This window comes from Lynx canadensis, chromosome C2, assembly GCF_007474595.2.
Source record: "Lynx canadensis isolate LIC74 chromosome C2, mLynCan4.pri.v2, whole genome shotgun sequence".
Taxonomy (NCBI): Eukaryota; Metazoa; Chordata; class Mammalia; order Carnivora; family Felidae; genus Lynx; species Lynx canadensis.
In genome coordinates, this window is record NC_044311.2 from 65,197,838 (window position 1) to 65,214,370 (window position 16,533).

The 16,533-nt window shown below is 40.1% G+C and overlaps 1 protein-coding gene across 2 annotated transcripts in view; it reads left to right on the plus strand.

Annotated features, from left to right (window-relative positions):
* The window catches only part of FNDC3B (fibronectin type III domain containing 3B), a 365,061-nt gene extending 351,929 nt beyond the window's left edge, over positions 1 to 13,132 (plus strand). For both annotated transcript variants that reach the window (XM_030328930.1, XM_030328931.1), the window contains exon 26: positions 9,545 to 13,132. In XM_030328930.1, the coding sequence (XP_030184790.1) occupies positions 9,545 to 9,856 (312 nt within the window). In that variant the 3' untranslated portion in view covers positions 9,857 to 13,132. The remainder of the gene's footprint in view (positions 1 to 9,544) is intronic.
* Positions 13,133 to 16,533: the final 3,401 nt, after the last annotated feature.

Consider the following 16,533-nt stretch of genomic DNA (forward strand, 5'->3'; position numbering starts at 1 on the left):
TGAGAATGATTTGTTTCCCAACAGTACCTTCATTGCATGTTCGTCCTTGTTATTTTAAAAACATTGTATTTCCCGTACCATGCTTTTGCACCTGTTCTTAGAAAAATGTTCTGCTGCTTAAAAGAGGGATTGCTGTTTTACATTGAGAAGGCAGCATTATTTGATCAAGATCAATACATCGTAAGCATTGCTAAAACATGGGTAAATCAATGCAGTAATTTAGATTTTATCAGCAATGTGGCTGTTTCTAATCTGCTATTTGTTTGGGGTTCCTGGCTGACTCAGTTGAAAGAGCATGCAATTCGATTTCAGGGTCGTGAGTTTGAGCCCCACGTGGGGTGTAGAGATTATTTAAAAATAAAATCTTTAACAGGGGTGGCTCATTCAGTCAAGTGACCAACTCTTGATCTCCGCTCTGGTCGTGATCTCACGGCTGTGTGTTCCACTCAACACACTCATTGGGCTCTGCACTGGTCATGAAGCCTACATATATATGTAAAATTAAAAAAACATTGTTTTTAAATCTGCTATTTGTTTAATGTTATATATTTAGACCCATGGATTTATAAATCCTAATAGGATATGCAGTCACATGTGTAGAACTCAGAATACATTTCTTATTGTAGTTATAAGCAAGTTTCTTGTTGAAAATATATGAAAACATCGTACTTTAGGGCAGGCTCAGTAGATAGGGATTAGCATTCTTCACATAACCATGTGTTTACTACATTTACCAAGAAATGATTAAGGTGGGCCGTGGTGCATTAAAAGCCACGGTTGAGTCGGGGACAATTTGTACTGCGGTTTTTTGGATTTTTTTTTTTTATTTTTTTTTTTTGCTTCTCCCTGTTCAATAAGCATTAACTTAAACATGATGTTTTGAGTACTTCATTCAGTTTTTCTGGACATGAAATAGGAAATGAAACCTATTTATATTATGGGTGCAGAGTAATGGTTAAAATAATTGTGCTCCGGAGATAACAGGCTTTGAATACATAGAAGCAAAGCAAAAGAAAAGGGGAGGTAATTCTCGCCGAGCATACACCACGGCAGAGCTCCGTGCTCTTAGGGAGCACTCTGGATACCTCAATCCCAGCACTAACCAGACAGGATCTATGAGTGTATGGGCTTGTATTACTCCTTGTTATTTCTCAGTACTGGCACATAGTTAGGCACTCAGTAAATGTTTCTTGCCTGCGTGAAAGAGGCAGTTTCAAAGGAACGGTGTTATTTATACTCAGGGTAGTAGTAAGAGTAAGCTTCAGCATGGGGTGGATTTAGAAGGTTTGTAACTTAGGTGAAAAAAATCACCTGTAACAGGAGAGTGTCTTTCTGCTTCCCAGGCTTATGTTATACAGGCAGATATGGCAAATACCAAGGCTTTTTCTGATGTTTCACTTGAAACATTGATTTTAACTTTGCCTTGGTTCTGGCTTATTAGCTTTCTTTTGTTCAGCCACCAAGATAGGAGGTGAGCAGTTGGTTGTAATTATAAATGGTCTCTTAAAGGAGTAAATCCTCACCTAAAATTTTACTCTATATTAGAACGCATACATAGATTGATTTGGCTTTCCTGCCATTAATAAACATGCCAAGCACAAGTTTTTTCAAAGAAGCTTAAAACTTCTTGTCAGACAGTGTTAATTATAAAGCATTCTGGAAAGGAATGAAAATTATATGTATACGCAGGTGACTGATTTTTTTTTGCACGAGATATAACATAGTTTGATACCTGCATAAGAATGTAAAGCAAGATGATTCATATTCATACCCCAGAAGTATGAAAAATTTTTACCAAACTTTATATAATTTTTACAAGAAAAATTTTTCAGTTTATTTATTTATTTTGAGAAAGAGAGCATACAGGGACGGGGCAGAAAGAGAAGGAGAGAGAGAGAATCCCAAGCAGGCTCTGTACTGTCAGCATGATGCAAAGCCAGACTTGGGGCTTGAACTCACAAACCATGAGATCATGACCTGAGCTGAAATTAAGAGTCGGATGAGCCACCCAGGAGCCCCTAAAAAAAATATTTCATGAAGAGGAGCAAAGAGTACCAAACTGCTGTAACACATTGTTACATGTTAGGGAAAAATTTGTGACAAATCATTAATATTCTTGGTGCTCAGATTTGTTGCATTAAGTAAACCTTTAAAGCATCTCAAAATTTGTGGACCTTTACATTTAATTTGGTGGCATCTCTGAATAAATTTTCATTTTATATCATGTTTTAGAATGTAGTATTGGGACTTAACATTGGTTCTTCATGGCATCACAGCAGGTACTATGAGGAAAGAGCTGCTCTTAAGGCAACATTTGAAAGTCTTAGAGCCTACATATTTTTTAATGGCTTTCAATTCAGTTCCCTAACACAGCTCTTTATTTTTGCCTGAATAAAGGATCAAATCCAAAGCAAAATAATAGATCAACATGGGGACATTTAAAAGCCATCATTTATTTTACGGATTAACTTTTTTAGGTTTACAGGTTCCTTTAAGTATCTGATGGAGGCCATCAGAAAAATGCTCACACATCCACTTAAAAATTCATGAGACAAGTTTTCATTCTGTTCAGCGAAGTCCAGGTTTAGGACCCTGGTTTATTGAGAAACTATTAGGTACTTTGTACCGTGAGAGAGCCGACATAGAACAGAAGAGCATGGGCAGTGCTCTCAGAGCTTAGATGCCCATTGGGGTGAGAACAGCAGACCCCCAAGAAGCAGTTCAGCAACAGTACCCTTACCTGTCCTCTTCAGCTCAGGGACAACAACGCCTGCCCAGCACTGCACCCTCTACAAAGGAGGCTTGCAGGTTGGTGGGTTCCCTCTTGAGCTGGAGAGTATCCCACGGTCCTGTGATAGTAGAATTAATTCACTTCACTGAGCCTCGGCCACTTTGTTATAAAAGCAGGGACTCTAAACCTCTAACTGGGGGCCACTGTGAGCTTCAGGCCCTTCAGTAATGAGAACGCTCTACATAAGTGACACTGCTGTGCAGCTCTGCCCCCCTTTGCAGTTCTTGAGAGGGGCAGTATTAGTAGAGACCCAAGCATTGGCCCAGGTGCAGACCTCCAGGGATCCTCCCCAGAGACTCTCCGGGATCAAGGAATCCAACTGCAGAGCATGTTGTTCTGAATTCACGGGCACAGATTGTTCATTTCAGTTATCTGAATATTACTTTCGGTCCTCCTGTTTGGAATAAAGGTCAAAATTACTTTAAGATCTATTATACATCAAACCAAGAACAGAAATAGTCTTGATAAAAATAATATTGCTTCTATACTTATTGAGATATTATGATTGGTTACTTCAATAAAGACCATCTTAGATGGAGCTATGCCTTTTAAATTGGGTTCAGGCAGGAGGAAAAGCCCATAATGGTGCCCCTGTCAAAATGAATGAAAATAAAGGGACACGAGGCCTGCCATCCTGATGCAGAGAGCTGTGCAGTCCCAGGAAAAGTCACTTCAGTGGAGGCACAGCTGTGTGACGGATAGGACAAACTTGTGGTTTTGTGATCCCCTGGCTGTGACTGTTTACACAGAAACAAATCAGTTATCTCCAGCCTCAGGAACCGGAGTCCTCAGGAAATGGGGTGTTGGAATTGTTTTAATTTTTCCTCAGCTAAGAATCCAAAAGTCGGCGCACCTGGCTGGCTCAGTCGGTTAGAGTATGCAACTCTTGATCTCGGGGCTGTGAGTTCAAACCCCATGTTGGGTGTGGAGCCTACTTAAAAATAAAATATAAAATAAGAATCCAAAAGGCCTAATAAGCATCGTTGACTATTTCTAAAATATATTAGAAACTATAGTTTCTATTAATGCACTAAAAACAACTTACTGTTAATGATTCCATTTTTTACAATGATGGCTGCACCTGTACTGAAAATTCTTTTCTGTTGCTATGTGGTTTGTGTGTCTAATACTTAATGTTTCCTTGTTTCTGCTAATTCTCCCCTCTTTTCAAACAGTGTGGTGTAAGAATATCTGCTCTTGAGTATTTGAAAGTTCTAATTAGAGAACATTCACTGAGCATCAACTTAGTTGAGGCTATCCATGGTGCTGGTTGCTGTGGATAATAGAACACAGTCCCACACTCAATATGTTTACCATATTTTTTAAAAGATTTTTGAGTTGGCAATGCTTGAAAAGGGGGGAGCTGTTCCAATTAAAACACCAAGAATGGCTAAAAGAAAAACATTTACAAATTAAGGCCTAAGTTTTAATTGGATTCGTCATTAAGGAAGTTCCCTTCTATTAGACATTCATTTTTCCTTCACTAAAGCTTTTTGCCAAATGGTATGAGAAAAGTAGCATTCCTTTGCTTTCTAAAAACATTTTCAGAGATCTTCATTCCAGAAAGTTAGAGTTGAGAAGAGCCATCAAAATGAATATATGAAGTCTCTGTTCAGGATTCCATGAATTGGGTTCCTAAGAAATGAAATCTACTTTTGGGCCAGCTTTCTTCCAAAGCTCTAGCTGTGCAAATTCTGGAAGCCATAGAATTCATTTAAATAAATAGAAGTGAACATTTATATCCAGTTTCCAAAAGTCTCAAAAACATCTGTGGGGATAGGTTATTAACTGGTTTCCTTCAACGAGGTCATTGTTTGAAGGCAGAAATTAAGAGGCCACAGCACAGAAATGCTGCCCAAGCCTTTGCTTGGCACAGACTGAGTGGAGGAATTGCTGTCCATACAGCATAAAGGAAAGGCAGTGTTTTCCTCCAGAGGCAGCAGGAACCAGGATGGGGTGATCTGGGAGGGGTTTAATGGGAACACCAGACAGAGAGTGGGGCTGTCTGGGAAGACCGAGTCAGGCCATGAGAGCTGGACCTCATGGCAGACTGTAGTCATTAGATGAGGAGTAAAGCAGAGGGCAGGTGGTGGCACCTCTACCAGAGGGAATGGCACAGGCAGAGCTGGGGCGGTTCCAGTGGTGAGCAGAGGTATTTGACTTAGGAGTGGGACCTCATCTTTGCAAGGAATCCTTAAGAAATGAACAGCCTTTCTGAAGATCCTCGCTTGCTTTATCTCTAAGCAGGAGGATTAAACTGGGTAAAGTTGGCTTACCTTCCGCAGCGTGTTCTCACAAAGCATTCTTCACATACAAGTTTCTCTTTAACCCTCAGCCCCCCTTAGAGTTAGGTTAGGTACTGTTACTATTCCCATGTTAAAGGTGAGGAAATTAAGGCTCAAAGCTGTTCGATTGCCTAAGTTCACAAACCTAGAAAGTAACGGAGCGAGCATTTAGACCTGGGATCCTGGTTCCAGTCCCTGTGCTTGAGAAGGGAAGGCCCACTTGCCTCCCAGTTCCCCAGGTTGCACGGAGGAGAAGAGCTCCAACAGCTACAGTCTTTCGACCTGTGTGTGGTAAGTGCCAACAGATACTTCAGGAGGAGCGGCCTCTTCAATAAAACAGATCTAGCAGGAAATCTTACAGCTAAGCTGTATGACAGCTTCTCTCCAATTCAGTAAACATCCCAGTGCTAACTTCTCACCACAGAATCAGAATGACTTGTTTACTGGGACGTTGCAGATAAGAAACCAGAGCTGGGTGGCAAGTGTGGAAGGACCTTCTTTATCAAACTGGTCCCGTGGGTTGTAAATCATTCCCTCCAGGAATGGTCTCCATAGTTTCCAAGAAAAGGCTTTTCTCAGAAAATACCAACTTGAGCATTTAGACTTAGGAGATTAAATCTCAATTAAGAAAGTAAAGAACATTACAGTTAAAAGATTTCTTTAATGAAAAAACATGTACACCATTTGTTTCCTTGAGACCACCCACATGTTGGGAAATAATTCATAGACAGTTCCATCAGGGTGTAGTTGGAACTCCTGAAGAGCTGGCAGTGTGTGGGGCGGGGCAGTCACCATGACAACAAGCTCCTCTTAAACCATCATTTAAATCATCACTGGAGCAGTGAGAGACCTCTCCCTCAGTGGTCTCTTAGTACCAGACGGGGGCGCTCTTCTTACAGCCCTTTCATACTTGGTTGCTCCAAACCAGTTCTGTCTATGACTCCAGTTGCTAATGCTCTTGCTACAGTCTTTAAAGAAATAAGGTAAGTAACTCACCAAGGGGAACATGCTTAAAATCTTTTTTTTTTTTTTTTAGTTTTTTTTTTAATGTTAATTTATTTTTGAGAGAGAGAGAGAGAGAGACAGAGGGTGAGCTGGGGAAGGGGCAGAGAGAGGGAGACACAGAATCCGAAGCAGGCTCCAGGCTCTGAGCTGTCAGCACAGAGCCCGACGTGGGGCTCAAACTCACAAGCCGCAAGATCTTGACCTGAGCCAAAGTCAGACGCTTAACCAACGGAGCCACCCAGCCGCCCCAGAACATGCTTAAAATCTTACAAAAGGCCTAGCAAAAGCAATGATGAATCTGGATAGTAGTAAGAAACAAACAAAATTGGTTTTCTGGCACTTGGTCATTAGACAAAAGTATAATAAATAAGACATTGTAAAGTTTGAAAACGAGGGAGGAAAAATCTTAAGAAAAAGGCTAAATATCTGGGGTGCCTTGGTAGCTCAGTCGGTTAAGCGTCTGACTTCAGCTCAGGTTATGATCTTTTAAAAAAAATTTTTTTTAATGTCTATTTATTTTTGAGAGAGAGAGACAGAGTACAAGCTGATGAGGGGCAGAGAGAGAGAGGGAGACACAGAATCAGAACCAGGCTCCAGGCTCTGAGCTGTCGGTACAGAGCCTGATGCAGGGCTCAAACTCACAAACTGTGAGATCGTGACCTGAGCCAAAGTAAGACGCTTAACCAACTGACTGAGCAACCCAGATGCCCCCCAAAAAAATTTTGTAAAGGCTAAATATCAAGTGAACATTGGTAGTTGGTTCCCTTTTCTAAACTGTGAGATCCTTTTACTGTCTTTGTTTGCCCAACACTAAATGCATGGCCAGTATACTTGTGTTCACTGATGGTAGGTCCTATTTCTTGGTAATTGGTAGAAGTTGATACACCAGGCTTTAAAAACACTCAACATTTGGAGGCGCCTGGGTGCCTCAGTTGGTTGAGCTTCCAAGCTTCAGCTCAGGTCATGATCTCACAGCGTGTGAGTTCGAGCCCCGCACCAGGCTCTGTGCTGACAGCTCAGAACCTGGAGCCTGCTTCGGATTCTGTGCCCCCTCTCTCTCTGCCCTTCCCCACTCGTAGTCTCTCTCTCTCTCTCTCTCTCTCTCTCACTCTCTCTCAAAAATAAACATTTAAAAAAATTTTTTGAAAACACTCAACATTTGTAGATCCCCACTAACTGTGTAGCTGACAAGTGTTTCAGACAACGTTGAGAACATTGGAAATGCTTTTTATTTTCTAGGGGATTTGTATTGATGGGCAAAAACGACAGCTTTACTAAGTTAGCCTGTAGCTAGGTCGAAAATGCTTATGATTATCACTTTTAATTGCTGTGTTTTAATAATATATTTGGAGTTGTTGGTGTAATAGCTTCCTTTTCCTGTGCAGTGCTATGTACAAGGCATATTTTAAGTGCTTTATCAATCCTCAGTGCCATTCATACAGGAAAGATTCAGTTAATTTTACTTTCTTGTTCATCAGCCAAATCTCTTACTGATTTGCTTGAGTTCCAGGTACTTTTTTTCCTATCTCAATTCATTGATTGTAATGTAAGCCATGAATTTTTATGTAATTTTAATGTGATCATCATTTTCTTTAAGTTTGAGGCTATCACTTTGATAAAAGAGCCTTGTGAGATCTCCCTTCCTCCAAGAGTTCTCTAAGTAGACTGGTAGTTTTCAGGTCCCTGTAATGGTAAGCCTCGTGGTGATTGTATTAGAGTTAACAAAGGGGAAGAAAATTTCCCAGGTCCTTAATGGAAAAAAACAGATTGTCTTGTGTTTACTGTCTGTATGACCAGATGGACCACTGAATTACTTAAATGTTAATTTGTGATAACTTGGAGTGTGTAGAAAAAAATTTTTTTCAAGAAAACAATTAGGCACATACCTCCCACAAAACTAGGAGAAAATATTTGTAAGATGTATCTGGCCAAGGATTTATATCCAGATGATAAAAATAGCTCCTACAGGGGCACCTGGGTGGCTCAGTCAGTTAAGCGTTCGACTTCAGCTCAGGTCATGATCTCACGGTTCATGGGTTCGAACCCCGCATCAGGCTCTGTGCTAACAGCTCAGAGCCTGGAGCCTGCTTCAGATTCTGTATCTCCCTCTCTCTCTCTCTGCCCCTCCCCTGCTCACACTCTGTGTCTCTCTTTCAAAAATAAATAAACATTTAAAAAAAATTTTTTAAAAGAAGAGCTCCTACAAATAACCAAAAGTAAGTAAATTAAAAACAGGCAAAAAGACTTGAACATACTCTTCACAAAAGAAGGTATATGAATGACCAATAAGCAGATGAAAATATAGGAAACATCGTTAGGCATCAGACAAATGCAGATGAGATAGCATTATCACCCATCAGAATGGCTAAAATATAAATGACCAATAATAACAAATGTTGATGAGGATGGGGCACAACCAGAACTCTCCTACTTTGCTGGCAGAAGGTACAAAGTGATGTAATCACTTGGGAAAACTATTTCTCATGAAGTGAAATGTAGATGTTCCTGTGACCCAGCACTTCTGCTAAGTATTTACTCCAGAAAAATAAAAACTTAAGTCCTCAAAGATTTGTACACAGATGCTCATAGCAGCCTTATTATATAAAAGCTCCAAACTGGGAAAAAAATGCAAATGTCCATCATAAAGAGAATGGATACATTGAGGTCTAGACAGGTGATGGAACACTACTGAATCCGTAACCTGGATGAAGCTTGTAGGCACAAGAGCGGGCGTGAAGTGGGATGCCATTTATATGAACTTCTAGAGCAGGCCAAACTAATTACAGAAACAAGTCAGAATAGCGTGTACTTCTTTTTATTTATTTGAAAGAGAAGGAGAAACAATCCCATGCAGGCTCCACCCCATCAGTGCAGAGTCCTATTTGGGGCTCGAACTCACGAACCATGAGATCATGCCCTGAGCCGGGATCAGCAGTCAGATGCTTAACTGACTGAGCCACCCAGGGGCCCCAGAATAGGATGTACTTCTTGAAGGTGGAAGTAGGATATCTTAATGGGGTAGTGTTATATGGTGCATGCAACTGTCAAAAAATCATCCAGCTGACACTTTGCATTGTATTGTTTCTACAACTTTTTAATTGTTTCCTTTCAGCAAATGTTAATTTGTTCTGTGGACCAAGATCTGGGGCTCTGTGTAAGAATTAAGTCATCTTCTAATTTACAGCCTAAATGCTTATTAAAATTTAGATGCGTATGTATTACTTAGGCCAGCTGCAATTCTAGTCGCTGAATTTTATATTATGTTTATTCAGAGTGGGTTAGAACACCTTCCTTTGTTGCTGTTGGATGAAATACAGATTGGGAGAAATAACCCGTCTACATCATTTTTGTTTTTATGGCGTAAAGCCAGGTCCACAAGGCCCCCAGCGTTATAGGATTATTCCTTTAGAAGACCACAGTGTTACAGATTAACTGACCAGGACTTTTTCGTTTTCCCTGGAAGGTATACAAGGGAGAAGAAGCAACATTCCAGATCTCAGGCCTCCAGACCAACACAGACTACAGGTTCCGCGTGTGCGTGTGCCGTCGCTGTGTAGACACCTCTCAGGAGCTAAGCGGAGCTTTCAGCCCCTCTGCGGCTTTTGTATTACAGCGAAGCGAGGTCATGCTCACAGGGGACACGGGGAGCATAGACGATCCCAGAATGAAGAGCATGATGCCTACTGACGAACAGTTTGCAGCCCTCATTGTGGTTGGCTTTGCAACTTTGTCCATTTTGTTTGCCTTTATATTACAGTACTTCTTAATGAAGTAAACAAACCCAACAAAACTAGAGGTATGAATTTAATTAATGCTACACATTTTAATACACACATTTATTCAGATACTCCCCTTTTTAAGCCCTTCTGTTCTTTGATTTATATACTTCTCTTGTTTTACAGATTTAGCTAGGAAAAAAAAATATCAGTGTTTTGGTGCACCTTTTTGAAATGCAAAACTAGGAAGAGACTAAACTGGATTTTTTTTTTTTTTTTTTTTTTTTTTAAAGAAAAGCAAACCGGATACCAAAAGCTAGCTTTCAAATGTTTTCTTTTATCTTCAGATTTACCTTTATTCTGTTTTCACTGATGTCTTTTGCAAGCCTTTGGTTGGTTGTTTTTTTTTCTTCCATGTTACAGTTTAGTAATTTATATTCACCAGTCACTTCTTTTGTCTTGATCATCGATATCTGTGAACATGAATCACAGTGTGTGTAGTTACAGGTCTAGGATTCCAGTGTTGTCAGAGTATTAGCACACAACTACAACGGCAACAACAACGTACAGAAGATGTGTTCGCTCAGATAAGGCTGCCCTAAACAACCCTTTTGTCACTCAGTTGTTTAACTGTGTTTAGCTCATTTGAATCAAAATGTGTACTTTAATCTAAAATGTTTTAATAATCTGTATTTCTTCTGATTTTAACACTATGAGCTGCCTGTCTAAGAAATCAAGTAACCAAAATGCACCTATAAATTATGGAGCATTGTAGATTTTTACCCCATCGATTCATAGCAGTAATTTTAAGAGGGCATTGTGCAATAGTTAGTTGTTTCCTTGTTCAGCTGTTTTAAAAGCTGCTTTAACTTGTTTGTTTGTCTTTGTGTAGAACTACTTCTAATCTAATCACTAGAGTTATTATATTCTGTTATGTTTGACCAGAGTTATATGGCGAGAACTGGTGACTGTTTAGTGCCTCTGCCCATTGTCCATGATTCATACTAATTGTGAGCAGTCTTCTTACAGCTTGTTGTTTTGGAAAGATTTGCCTTTAGGCTGTTCTTTGAGGTATCAATGAAGTGATCGAATTTCAATACCTTGATTCAATGCACATCCTATTAATCTAACAGCAGATGAAAACTGGTAAAACCCAAACGAGAGTCATCTAAATTTGTAGTTCCTATTTTTGTGGGTTTGACCTGGCCATGTGTGGAGAGGGAATGATATTTGGTGGTGAGCACAGGGTGTTTGGGGGTGAAGGAGCCTAGATTCTCTCCCTGGATCTGTCACTAACTTGCTGCGTGACCTGAACACGTCACTTTACCTCTCTGTGCCTCAGTTTCCCGTGCATTAAAAATAAAATGAAATAAAATGAAATGGGGATTCTAATGTTTGTAAGTGCTTTGAGATCCTTGATCAACAGGTGCTATTGGAGTGCAAAGTGTTACTCTTGCATGTTTATTCTGAGTCATGAGATAATCAAGTTTAACCCAAAGTCATTGGATTATTTATATGAAGTCCATAATGTTCGCGTACCTCAGGGACATTTAAGAGTTGGAGGTGCAAATAAATATATTCCAAAAGGGTGCAACAGACACAGTGTATCCCCCTGCTTCTGTTTTTGTATATTTTTGCTACTTGGTTTTTCTTGATCATAGCGATTTTGTGCTTGGTCTATGTTGTCTTAAGATGCAGTATCCTGTACTAGCTTATAATATTCCCATACCAAAGTCATGGGGAAACCAACATTATTTTGTTTTTGGTTTATTTATACTATATTCTGCATACAGTACTTTAAATGCCAATTACAGTGCAATCTTTATTTATTGTAAAATTTTTTAAATGTACTTATGTACTAATTTCCCCTTGTAGCATGTTATTTTGTGTTTTATACTTTTGTAATTTTTAGGTCAGTCCTGTACCTTGGCAACATCTGTAGTATTATTATCAATCTTCTGACATTTTCTTGTGTTTTTAAAGAGAAGAGCATCTAGTGCATTAAATGCCAAAAAAAAAAAAAAAAATCCATTATCAGAGATTGAAACGTTTACATGTACCCAAAAAACCATAATCATCTCTTGAAAGAAAGTGCTGAGATCAATGAATTACTCTGTGTGCCTATATTGATGTAGTAAGTACTAGAGAGTTTTGTATTTTGTTATTGACTGTAATAATTAGTTTAATTAGCCTTGCAAAGTGATGGCATCAAGGTAAATATATTTTTGCCAAAGTTCTGGCCTTCCAAAACTCAGCCCTCTGCTTAAGTATGTATTATGACCCACTCTACCGTGGCATCTGCGTTTCCGGAGACCATTGCTTAAAACACACCTTCTCCCCCCAAAACACCTGCATGAAATGAAGAGTTAAGTGTGTTCAAAAACCCTGTTTGCCAGGTGGGGGGGGGGGGGGGGGAGGTCCCTTTTTGGAAACACTTCAGAACTGCTGCTATAAAGAAATTCTCTGAATTGGTTGAAATGTTTTAAATGAAAGAATACTTAAGGCCAAGACTGCTACGAGTACTTTATCTTTTTTGAGATTGTCATCCTGTTGAACCACCAGAAAGCTGAAGTGGGTGAAATACCAGCTGGCGGCACTTTATTTTATTGTTCTTCGTGATTTGGTGTCCATTATAACCCCGTCAGTCCAAAAATTATTACTCCATCTGGCTCTGTTTTCTATCACAAATACGTATTTGTGACATCAGTATATAACTATATGTGTATTGCCGTTACACACGAACAATAAAATAAAGTGTTATATCGACCTTATTTCTCTTGCCCTTTTGCAATACGTACGAATGAGTGAGTGGCCGATTCCCGATGCTCTGTATGTCAGATTCCTCCCTGGCACAAGAAATTCCAGTCATGTAATGCAAACTGCCCTTTGTCCTCAAAGAAACTGTTTAAAGAGAAAACTTTTTTAAAAGATTTTTTTCATATTATCTGCCTTGTTCTTATCAACTTGAGATTGTTGGCATTTTCTAACTGTGTTTTGTTGGCTACAGTAAATCAGTATTCCTGTCAAAATTGAAAAGTGCCCTAATTGAATGTGTTTGAATGTTATCCTTGCACAGTTCTTTAAATTGAAAGACAAAATGTTTTACCTCACTGTTGGACATACATTCCAAGGTTTTCAACTCTAGGAGAAAAAAAAAAAAAATCTTGTTTTCCTGTATTGTAAATTTTAGACTATTTCATACACATTGTATTAAAACTGCCATATCAATTTTAATGTATAGATTTTGCAAATACTATGCTATATGTAATACCTAACTGTATCTGTAGTGTATATGTAATATATTTATGCCCAATAAATGTTTTAATTCTTTCTGACGTAAGTAGGGTTTTTCTGCCATGAATAGGATTGCTTTTGTTGTTGTTGTTACTTTTTAAAAACTTAAACCACATCCCCAAAGTTGCACAGTCAAATGCCTTTCGAGGCCACCCAGGTGGCATCCAAAAGAGCAGTGGCACCCGCGGTCCTGCAAGATCACAGGCCATAATCACATGTGCTAATGTCTCAAAAGAAGCTAACGATTCAGATTTCCCTGTATGGGACAGCTAAAATGTGATTATGGACAATACAGGCCCGGGGGCTGCCAGTTAATTCCTTGTCAGAGTCTGCGTCCCTTACCTGTTATCCAAATGCCAAACCTTAGGGGCCCAGGTCTATCTCCGTACGCACGGAGACCCAGAATGCTCTCTCTCCAAGACGAACTCCCAGGGTTTTGACTTCCATCTTCCCTCCCCTGGGTCTCATTCAACAACAACAACAGCAATAAAGCACAGTGCCCCTGCTATGGCCATGGTTTCCTTATGTTCAGATGGTTTTGCTAGGAATCGCTAGTATCTTTCTCATTTCTGGAGGAAAAAAAATGTACAGAAAAACTTTCTAGAAGAAAATAAGCTCTGCGTTATAAAGACTGATGGCCATTCCTGTGAGTAAAGGTGACAAAGTGGACACGTCAGAGTTTGCATGCTCCTAACACTCCACTGAAAATCTAGTAAAGATTTGTTGTCGTTAGTGCTACTGTTGTTGAATCACAACTCCCCTCAACACTGGGAAGAATGGGAAAGCACTTGCTAGCACCAGAATTTTGGAATTCTAATTTCTCAAGGAGAGGACTGAGCATCACCTCAATTCACATGCAGAATACGCTGAAGCCTCAAAAATTGACAGAAACATGTCCTTTTGAAGTGATGAACAGGGAAAGGAACCTAAAATACTACTAGTTGAAACCTGTTTCAAATGCCATTGGATCCATAAAATTCCTCCCGTGTTGTGTTGTTTCCAGTTGGACAGCTGCAACCCTGCAGAAGCCTGTATGTTTCTCCTCAAAAGGTAAAATAGAAATCCCTAGCCTGGGAGACGCAGTCCACAGCTGAGAGTAAAGTTGTGTGTACCATATCAGAAATGGGATTCAGTGAACATATGCATACAGGAGAATATTAAGCGTGTTACCTAGAGAGCCTCATAGGCCAAAAAGAAAGATCTAAAGATGGTCAATGAAATGGCTCAGTCAGAGCATCCTTGGGTGGTTCTTCTCAGCCTGGGCTGCACAGTAATATCACCTGCGGTGCTTTTCAAAACCCCTACACCCACATCATACTTTGGGCCAATAAAATGTGTATTTCCGGAGCGCTGGTGATTTTTTTTTAATGTTTATTCATTTTTTGAGTGAGTGGGGGAGGGACAGGGAGAGAGGGAGACACGGAATCCGATGCAGGCTCCAGGCTCTAAACTGACAGCACAGAGCCCGACATGGGGCTCGAACTGACAGACCATAAGATCATGACCCGAGCCAAAGTTGGATACCCAACCGACTGAGCCACCCAGGCGCCCCAGCATCGGTGACTTTTAAAGCCCCACAGGTGTTTCCTCTGTGCAGCCAGGATTGAGAACCACTGCCCCGAGGTGAAAGCTGCTAACATGAAAAGCCAAAGCCAACAACGTGGAAGAATCAGAGACTAAGGGAGAAGCAACTTCAGGAAACAATTGTTTATCTCCCGAGAGATGAGAGGAAATAAATCCTCTTTAGACTGAGGACAGAATGCTATTGAAAAGGGTGCTTAACGAACGTGGAAATGCTCTCGGAAATGAAAAATTCAGAAGGGTTAGATTAAGAGAATAACCCCAAAATAAAACAAATGAAAATATAAAAGATTAGGATCAGACCAGAACATTCAATATCCAAGTAGTAGGGACTTGAGAAAGAACAGAGAAAATGGGAGAAGAAATCATGAAACACCATGTTTCCAGAAGGAAAGGGCAGGAGGGTGCTCAGCACGATGAGTGGAAATAAACCTCCCCCAAGGCACACCGTCCTGAAATTTCAAAACACTAGGACCAAGAGAAGCTCCCAAAAATGTAGGAAGGTGGTCACATAGAAGGATTAGAAATCAGAATAGCTTTATACTGCTTGCTAGCAACACTGGAAGCTAGAAATCAGTGACGCAAGTACGTCAAGATTTGAAAGATGAAGATTTCCCACCTGCTTACTCTTGGCCAAGTGTGAAGTATCATGAAGACATTTTTAGAAATGTGAGATCTCACAAATTTGCCTCCCATGCTCCCATTCTCGGAAGCTATTAGAGGATATGCTCTCCCATATTTGCCATACAGGCAAATAAAACAAGAAAGAAGAATCCATGGGATTCTGCCCCCAGTGCTTTTCATGCAGAAGTTGACTATCCAGCCCTTTGCCCCAAAAGAATTTATGTAGTTTTCACTGTATCTTCCTCCTACCCCCACCCAGCCAACATGTTTGCATGACTGCCCCCCCAAAACAGATGCAAATGACCCTTTTAAACCTCTCAAGATATCTTACCTTGTGCTAATTAAAAGTAACAATTAGATCTGTGTGCAGCTACCCTTTATTCAGAGTGGCGACCAAAAAAAAGTTTCCGCCTCTACTGCTGGACTGGAGGGAGGGAATATATGTTTGGGACAGCAAGTCTCATCACCTCTGCAGCATTTGGCAGTGATGTAATCCATAAGACCTGTTGCTCCAAACCATAGTCTTTTGCATGGGTGTGTTATTTTTAATGCAATATTTTCATTTTAATTGAAGTCGTTGTCAATTTATCGTTTAAAATGTGGAAATTTAAGGGCGCCTGGGTGGCTCAGTCGGTTAAACGTCTGATTTAGGCTCAGGTCATAATCTCATGGTTTGTGGGTTCAAGCCCCATGTCGGGCTCTGTGCTGACAGCTCAGAGCCTGGAGCCTGCTTCGGATTCTGTGTCTCCCTCTCTCTGCCCTTCCCCCACTCACGCTCTATCTCTCTCAACAATAAACATTTAAATGTTTTTAATGTGGAAATTTCATACAAAATACTGAATTCCAGATTCTACTAAAATTTGAAAGACCTGGCAACTGCAGGTCCTGTTCTAGAATCATGATACTCAACAAAGGTGAATAATGGCTGTCCTTGTTGGTTGGGGCATTTGCTGTGCAGCTGACCACATTTCTCACCAAATTCTTGATAAGAATATGGATGATCTTGTCTCTTCCAATAGAAGAATACCACCTTTTACTCATCTCTGACAAAAGTGAGTAAACGGCATGTGGGGCAGGGGAAGAGACAAGATTTCCAAGAATTTGATGGAGAACGTCTGTATATATTTGCTTCTCCATCAAAGCAACAAAAACAGTGGCAACAAGAAAAACGCCAACATCAAGTTTTCCAGAACTCTGGAAATTAACTAAAGCCTTGTAACAATCTGAACCTTGATAA